Source organism: Cannabis sativa, chromosome 9 (assembly GCF_029168945.1).
Source record: "Cannabis sativa cultivar Pink pepper isolate KNU-18-1 chromosome 9, ASM2916894v1, whole genome shotgun sequence".
Taxonomy (NCBI): domain Eukaryota; kingdom Viridiplantae; phylum Streptophyta; class Magnoliopsida; order Rosales; family Cannabaceae; genus Cannabis; species Cannabis sativa.
The window spans coordinates 1,102,209-1,111,156 of record NC_083609.1 but is presented as its reverse complement, the minus strand read 5'-3'; the positions used below and the strand labels follow the sequence as shown (position 1 = coordinate 1,111,156).

Here is an 8,948-nt window from a genome sequence, read left to right as displayed (position 1 = left end):
ATTTCTCATCTAACACCACTCTAATATATTGATTTAAAAAATTTATGTCACAATCAAATTATATATTATAGCAAACTGAATCTACTACTACTATTAAATGTAACACATGTTTTATTTGTTTTGCTATTAATAAATATCCAAATCCTAAATGTAACAACAAAATCACTTAATTTATCAAATTTTGTTATTCCTATCAGTACTTATTTTAACAGCTCTATTAATACTATATTAGATTCATGATTGATAATATGGACATCTTTTATCAATCAAATTAATAAGCCTAAATAAACACATTTGGAAATTTGACCAAGTCTCTAATTTATTACAAAAAGTCTTTCATTTCTTCTCTCTATCCACATCATCTTTTACATGTGATAAGTAATTATGTAAAGTTTATTTTCAGTATTATAAATTATTCAGAATTTTTTAAAAATTTTCAAATACTCTTAAATAACTACAATATACAAAATTATGAAAGTAAATTGAACTAAAAAATTTTCTTAAATATCAAAACATACGATGTAACAGTGCAACATTTATAAGATTACACTATTTATTTCAAAATTCAAAATTTACTCTTTATGGATTAACAATTTCTTATTTAGTTTTCAAAATAGAAAAACTTATCAATAAATTACATTTGTCATAGAATTAATAAAGTTCTTTTCCGATGAACCACCTTCCTTCATTGCTTCTTTAATAGAATTTTGCCATTTCTTGGCATTACTCCTTACAATTTCCACTCCATTTTCATTTTCTCCCATTACTAACTCCAAACATCTTTTGATTTCTCCACTTGTGACGATTCCATCCTCGTTAGGCTTCACTCTCACTCCTGTTTTCCACAAATCCTCTACGAGCTTAGCATTCGTCCATTGATCTGTCCATTGCGGAAATGCCACCATTGGAACACCCGAAGCTAAGCTCTCCAACGTCGAGTTCCAACCACAATGAGTCAAAAAACACCCAATCGACTCATTACTCAAAACCTCCATTTGAGAACACCACGACACTATCATTCCAAGCTTATCCAACTCTTTTCTACAACTCAACTCGCTATTATTATTGTTGTCTTTCACATTTTCTCTTATGACCCACAAGAAAGGACGACCAAATTCCAACAACCCTTTACCTATTTCCTCCATTTGTCGCTTTGACAAATTCGAAATACTCCCAAATGACACATAAATCACTGTCGTTTTAGGCTTAGTGTTAAGCCATTCGATGTAGTCTACTGACGATTGTTGAGAAAGATCACTACCCTTAAATGAAGTAGATTTAATCAACGGTCCGATTCCAATTAGATTAAACTTATTGTTAATTACTCTTATAACCTCAGGTTCCAATTCATCAAAAGTGTTTGCTAATACCAACTTAGTGTTAGTACCTTCTTTCTCTAAACCTTCAAATATTTCTTGATAGAATCTTATATAAGAACTTTTTTCAGTTGACTCATCCATGAATGAGGGAAGGTCTTTGGTGCTCATGGGAAATGGAATTCCCGAAAATGATAACGAAAAGGAAGAATTTTTACTATTATCACGAATGATTTCTTTATACCCATGAAAATAATTGTCGTAAATATTAAAAACTGTCGCCGGTTGTAACCAAAACATGGCCGCGGGAACTTTATGCTCCGCGGCCACGTCAGCAGCCCAAGTAAGAATAAAGTTGTAAACTAAGCAAGTGTATGGATTACCTTCTCTGCGCGCGGCCTCGAGGATTTCCCAAACTGCTTGGGAACCGCGACGGTTGAACTCTAGCACCTGGCGTTCAATGTCATCTATTGTGAAACCGTCGTCAAAGCCATCAGAAAATGGAGTAAACGATAAATTTGAGGTGTTATTTGCCCCATTATCATTAGGTAATGATGATTGTTTGGTGGTGGTAAGACGTCGGTTGGCATGGAGACTTGTGACAAAAGTGACTTGTGAGTTTGGTATGACGCGAATGAGTGTTTCGGCGAAAATTAAAGATGGGTTGAGACATCCTTGGGCGGGGTAAGCCAAAACAAGGAAACGACGACCATCAAAATGTGTCATTATAACGTGAAGCGAGTCGTTATATGTAGATGTAATTTGTAATGAAATGACAAAGCTACAAAATACTTAGCTATATGGAAGAATGAAAGTGTCGGTTTTACATCGGTATATATGGATATAAAGGAAGTGTAAGAAATGACGTTAGTGATGATGATTTTTTTCTTTTGTTTGTAAGGTAATAAATTGTATACATTTATTGTTGCGATGAATGATGATGAAATTTCTTAACCACAATGAATTTCCAAAAGGACCATAGGGTCCATACTAATTAATAATGGAAAGAGAAATATACATATTTTGGAAGTACAAAATATTATTGAGGTCTAGCACTATTATAAATGATATTTTATAAAAATTATTATGTTAAATTATATGAGATGATACTTGATTGTAGTAATAACGATATAACACATAGCACCATTGGTGACTTTTAGCTGTTTCAATTACACTTCAATTCTCATGTTCCTTATAAAAATTAAGTGTAATTACTAAAAAAATTATATGTTAAATATTATTTATTAAAAAAATATTATTATATTGTGTAATTACTACATTATATTCAAATATACTTATTGTACAGTTATTAGCTAGTAATTACATAGTGACTTCCAAACACGCTCTTATTGTAGGAGTTTTTTGTTTTTATTATATAGAGAAGTTGTAATTTTTTTTTTTTTTTATATATAAGAGTGTATACTATTGTTATAGTAGATGTTATGACATGTGGCCTCTCGTGGAGGCCATTAAGGTACCGGGCCCATCACTGGTCCAGTACAAAAGTACAATTCGAATCCTTCAAGTTTTTGGAAAGGTAATTCAACGTTAGCTAAGGTATATTATTTTACGAGAATAAAGTATGCTATAGATCAACCGAAAGAAGTATGTATAAAAGTATTTGTTTCAAGGCGGAATCCTAGAATTCCGTCTGTGTTCTGGGTTCGGAAAAGTACATATTTTTGAAAAAGAGAATCTTATGATATGTTGGAAATCTATTATGATAATCATCCACGTCTGAAACGTATCGTAATGCCCGAAAGTTGGATAGGATGGCCTTTACGTAAGGATTATTTTGCCTCTAATTTTTATGAAATACAAGATGCTCATTGAATAATCAGAAATTAACCTTCACTTTTCCAATAACTCCAACTTTAGTCTAGATATTCAAAGAGGTGAAGTCTCGTTCACATGGTATGGATAAGCTAAATAAAGTTGAAGGACAAAAGTAATATTGGGAATGAATACTATCATCGGTTATCTAAGAGCAGAAGCTAAAGCGATTATCTAGAAGGGTCTAGCTTTCTAGATACTGCTTACGTACGTGGTACATCTCTGGCACTATCCTGAGAAATTTAGCAGCTTGTCTCCTCTATAGACCTTAGAAATGTGCACGACAAAAAGGAGATGACCTTTTTAGAGGGACATCCATTATCCTGACATTCTTTTTTTTTTCAACGACGACACACACCTCAATATGTCACTGTCAATGGTATGTATCGTACGGAAGACAACTCTTTAGAATTGGGCATCACCTACCAAGTCCAATAACTCAAATTATAATATTAAATTATGTATTTTTACTCCATCAATGGGCTTTTATTGCACGAAACCCTAACGAGTCCCGAATAAGCACATATGCCTATAAATATGACACTATATCTTCATGCAAATGATTCAAAATCTTTTGGTAATACATTAAAGAGTTGTAAAATACTATATCCAAGTGCTTATAAAATTGTCTCGTGAATTATAGTTCATTAACACCTAAACTACATAAAAATTGTATCTCATTTTCTTCTTAATCTTAGATTTTTTAGCTTAATCTTCCTTTACAATGGGTTTACGAAAAACTCAATAAACAATATGCATTGTGCCTATTTTTAAAAGATCCTCAATAATTTATAGTACCGAAAATAGATCTTAAATATAGAGTAGTATGCATACTTATTTTTTTTATATCCGTATAACTTGTTATTTAAAATTTTATTTTTGACATTATAAATTATTTAGGATTTCTTTAAAATTTGTAAAATACCTACTATAATTGTAAATTTTTAAAAGTAAGGCACCTACCCAAGAAACCCTTTATATAAATTATATAAATATATGTATAATATATGGAATAGATACAAGGTAATCAATTTTACAATTTAATATATTAAATACAGTAAAATAAACGTGTCAAATGTACTAATAATAGGTGTTTCAAATGAACTGTAATATTTGGTATTTTATAAAAATACAAAAAATACATAAAAAATAACAATAAAATATTATAAAAAATAATATATAAATAATAAAAAATTAACAATAAAATAATAAAAGTACAATATAAAAACATATTAAAAAATTATATTTTATATAAATAAAATTTTAAAAATTATAAAAATATTTAAAATGTCGTAAAACCGTATTTTTACATTTTTCTTTTATCATTTATATATAAATATATATATATAAATTTTTTTAAATTATCAAGTTTTTTCTCGTACATAGAGACCAACCACATTAAAAAAACTGGTCCATTGGCAGTTGGATAAGGCCCACCATTAAATGTCACTAATGATTTTGTTGTTATACTCCACCAACTCATATGGATAATACCAAAATAATTTCAATTTAATTTGTAGATAAATATGAAGGGTCAATAGATAATTTTTAGCAATGGGTAGGAGCTTGGGCCAAGTTAGAAGCAAGATTAGGGCAATTATATGTTTTACACATTTAATTTTATTAATTAAGATTTTTATTTTCTAAATTTTTGATATGTACTAAATCATACATCTTTTTCTACCATTAAAAATCTTCTCCGACTTTGATATTTATCATATTATGCCTCTCAAAGTTCGATATGTACTAAATCATATTCTTTAGACTTTTATTCACGTTTAACTTTCCTCACTAAAATTAGACAAAAATCTTTAAATATAACAATCTCATTATCATATTATCATAGATTTTCATAAGAGAAGATGAATATGCACCAGGTAGACTAGACATATAACTAAGGTCCCCATTTAAAAGAAACCAATTTTTCAAAGATACATTTTATTTCGTTATACAAAAAGAACCATTCTATACATTATATATATAAATATAAAGTAATATACGAGATAAATTTAACTCTCTCTTATAAATAAATACTTAAGTTTAATTTTTAACGATAATAACACCAAAATTATATTTTTGAAATTTTCGTAAGTACCTAATTATTAAATATTTTCATTTTCTTATTAGTATATTTAAATTAATTTTTAAATAAAAAATAAAAATTTAATGACTTAAACCAATCAGAGATTGTCACGTGATAATCTACTTGACACTTAACAACTAAGTACCTACACAAGTTTCAAAATTATAACTTAAGTATTTATTTACAATTGAAAGTTAAACTTAAGTATTTATTTGCAACCGAAAATTAAACTTAAGTATTTATCTCACAAATTAGTTTAAAAAAATACCATATTTTATATTGTGCCCCTAAAAGTTCAAGACCAGCCCTGCTCATATCGCTATTAATGTAATTAAATATCAAATCGTTATTTTAATACGAAAAATTTACATATAATACTATTTTAAGTAAATTTTTTATACTTTTACATTTTTACAACGTCCTATAAAAACATGAAGCCAACAAGAAAATCATATAAAAAGTAACAGAGCACTAACAACACAATAATAATATACAAAAACAAAAAACTAACAACAAAATTAAGAGTATAATATAAAAATAACATGAAAACATAAAAAGTTTGTATTTTCTATAAATAAATTCTTAAAAACCATAACAATATTTAAAATTCTATACAACCGTAGAAAAACAGAATCTGTCTCAATATATGAATCAGAAACAAATAGAGGTAGGATATAAGACACCCGAATAGGAGTTTTGAGTGTTTATACGATCACTAGCTTATGCTCTGACCCGAGTAGCATGAGACATGTGAAATCCCGTGTGAATCAACAAGTAGATTGCTATTCCTTTAATCAAAAGGAACTCAGATCTATCTACTTTAAGAAGGAAAATGGATTTATGAAAACTCAGCTGACCAGCTTCTATTTATAAAGCTCTAATGAACTGTTCAAACAAAGATGGAATCTTTTTCGAAAATCCATGATTTGGTTCATACCTATTAACACTTAGATGTTTTAATGAATAAATTTAACAAAGTAACTTTAGAAGAACTCTGTGTTAAGGAATTCAGCTAATTCAAAAAGAAGAAACCGAAATCGACTAATAAAGAGAAAGGCATACACACATTTATGCTTTTTTTCGAAAACCGGTAGCTAAAATACATTAACAAAGAAAGTTAAGGGCTACCCAGTTTCCATTTCACTATAGATTATAGCTTAATACAATGATCTTTCTCAAGTAGTCATATGTTTATTTCAAAAACAATATTAAGTTTAAGCATAAGTTGATTTTGACATTACAACCATCACAATCAAACTCCCAAGAAGCTAAAGACATCAACAATGGAAGAAAATAAGGGTTATCCATTTGCCATTTTACTATATATTATAACAATGGAAGAAACAATAATCTTTCTCAAGTATTCATGCTAATTTCAAAAACCACCCCAAGATCTCTTCCCCAAATATCAAGTTTAAGCATAAGTGTTTTTCCATTACAGAGTTTGGGACTTAAGCTAAAGACATCAACAAAGGAAGAAAGTAAGGGTTACCCATTGTTGGGATTAAACTCACTTCATCCATGTCAAGTCAGTAGTTTTATCTTGACACTTACTGGTTAAAACGGAAAAAACTAGTTAGTTATAACAGTTGGCTTTGACACCAACTTAAAAAGAGCCTCACCAATAGCTATAAATAGGGTCTGTCTCAACTCTCTCAGGGATCTCCAATGCTCATACTTGAGAATTCAGAGTCTAGAGAGAGATTGTCCAAATTTACAGTGTGTATGAAGGGTTGTATATAGGTCACTTGTGTATTTGATCAAGTGTTCCTTAGTGTGAGATTGAATGTAATTGAGGCCTGATCCTCACTGTTTTGTGTTGTAATTCTTGGAGGTGTTAAATTATGTACTACTGAATATTCTTATCAATAAAAATTCATGATTCATTCATTCTCAAGCTAAGTTTATTCTTGCCTAGCTTACATCTAAGTTCAGTTTTGATTTTGTGATTGGTTCTAGTTTTGATTGTGTGTTCTTGAACACCACTACTGTTGTAACAGATGTGTTTTGAGGGTGATCCTTCACCACACCCATTTTCCATTTCGCTATATAATATAGCATAAAGCAATACTCTTTCTCAAGTATTCATGCTTATATCAAGTTTAAGCATAAGTTGTTTTTCCATTACAGAGTTTTGGGTCTTAAATTACAGCCACCACAATCAAAATCCCAACAACTAAAGACAACATTAACAAAAAAAAATAAATAAATAAATAAATAAGGGTAACCCATTTTCCATTTCATCATATATTATAGCATAAAACAATACTCTTTCTCAAGTATTCATAAGCTTATTTCAAAAACCACCTTAAATCTCTGCCCAAATATCAAGTTTAAGCATAAGTTGATTTTCCATTACAGAAGTTGGGTCTTAAGTTACAACCACCACCACAATCAAAATCCCAAGTAGCTAAAAATGACATCAACAAAAATTATAGCATAAAGCAATAATCTTTTTAATCAAAAATCACAATCAACTTTAGCTAAAGAACATCAACATAAACTCACAATCAACTTAAGTTACCCATTTTCCATTTCTCTATATAATATAGCATAAAGCAATAATCTTTCTAAAGTATTCATGCTTATATCAAAAACCACCCCAAGATCTCTGCTCAAATACAAAGCTTAAGCATAGGTTGATTTTGACATTACAGAAATTGGGTGTTAACTTATAACCATAACAATCAAAATCCCAACAGCTAAAGACAACATCAACAAAGAAAAATAAAAATAACCCAATTTCCATTTCACTATATATTATAACATAAAACAACAATCTTTCTCAAGTATTCATGCTTATTTCAAAACCCACCCCAAGATCTCTCTACCCAATTTGATTTTCCATTACAAAGTTTGGGTCTTCAATTACAACCATCAAAATCAAATTCCCAAGCAACTAAAGAAATCATCAACAAAGAAAAATAAAGATAACCCATTTTCCATTTTCCATTTTCCATTTCATCATATATATATCATAACATAAAAAGAAAGCAATAATCTTTTCTTACTCAAATCATGTATTAATGTCTTTGATAGTACCTCTACATCCACTGATAACCTCACAACCTCTACTATAAGGATTAGCTGGTCCAACATGACAATTGTAGTAAGGAGCACCTGGTCTTCCACATGGAATCATGTCTCTCCTTAGGGTTTCATAGCTTATATACTTCTTCTGCATAGCCAAAACTCTTCTATTGATCTCTGAATCCATTTCCAGCTCACCACTCAAGCAATCTCCCATCTTTTTCTTCTGGGAACAAACCCTTTGCTCCATTCTATCAATTTCATTCATTTTCAGTGAATTAAGGTCCAAAACTGAGACCCCATTTGAAAATGAGAAATGGGTTTGGATTAAAATCAGTGATAATAGGTAAAGTGAAATCATGGGATAGGGTCTGAGTTTTGACATTTCTAAAGGTTTTGGCTTTTTGGGTGTTCTTTTTTGTGGTTATGGTCTGTGAAAATGGGATTCTTTTTGGGGTAGGAGAAGAAGAAGGTGTCCTCCAAAAATGGTCCACCACTACACTACACTACACACATTACTTGGTTTCAATTTCCACTAGTGACAAGCCTATATAGTTACATATAAATAAAGGAGATGATTAGTAGGGTTTATATTACACTTATAGATACTAAGTCTTAACAACTTAATAAGATTTTGGTAATTAGATAAATGTTATATTTTTGTGTAATTTATTAAAAAATAAAAA

General features: G+C 29.7%; 2 protein-coding genes across 2 annotated transcripts; both read right to left on the bottom strand.

Annotated features, from left to right (window-relative positions):
- Positions 1-482: 482 nt before the first annotated feature.
- Positions 483-3,731, bottom strand: LOC115722402 (phloretin 4'-O-glucosyltransferase-like). The gene has a single exon (XM_061103903.1). The coding sequence runs from the start codon at positions 2,040-2,042 to the stop codon at positions 627-629; it is 1,416 nt and encodes a 471-aa protein (XP_060959886.1). The 5' UTR covers positions 2,043-3,731; the 3' UTR covers positions 483-626.
- Positions 3,732-5,681: 1,950 nt separating this feature from the next.
- On the bottom strand, positions 5,682-8,802 carry LOC115722470 (protein RALF-like 24). Its single transcript, XM_030651688.2, has 2 exons — positions 8,275-8,802; positions 5,682-6,169 (listed from the first exon to the last, which is right to left on the bottom strand). The coding sequence occupies exons 1-2, from the start codon at positions 8,645-8,647 to the stop codon at positions 6,096-6,098; spliced, it is 447 nt and encodes a 148-aa protein (XP_030507548.2). The 5' UTR covers positions 8,648-8,802; the 3' UTR covers positions 5,682-6,095.
- Positions 8,803-8,948: the final 146 nt, after the last annotated feature.

What these genes read in the sequence shown, in the direction of transcription:
- LOC115722402 (XM_061103903.1), bottom strand. Translation starts at nt 2,042, where the DNA reads ATGACACATTTTGATGGTCGTCGTTTCCTTGTTTTGGCTTACCCCGCC.
- LOC115722470 (XM_030651688.2), bottom strand. Translation starts at nt 8,647, where the DNA reads ATGTCAAAACTCAGACCCTATCCCATGATTTCACTTTACCTATTATCA. An exon ending in GGTTATCAGTGGATGTAGAG is followed by an intron (nt 6,170 to 8,274) that starts GTACTATCAAAG and finishes AAGTGTTAATAG; the next exon opens with GTATGAACCAAATCATGGAT.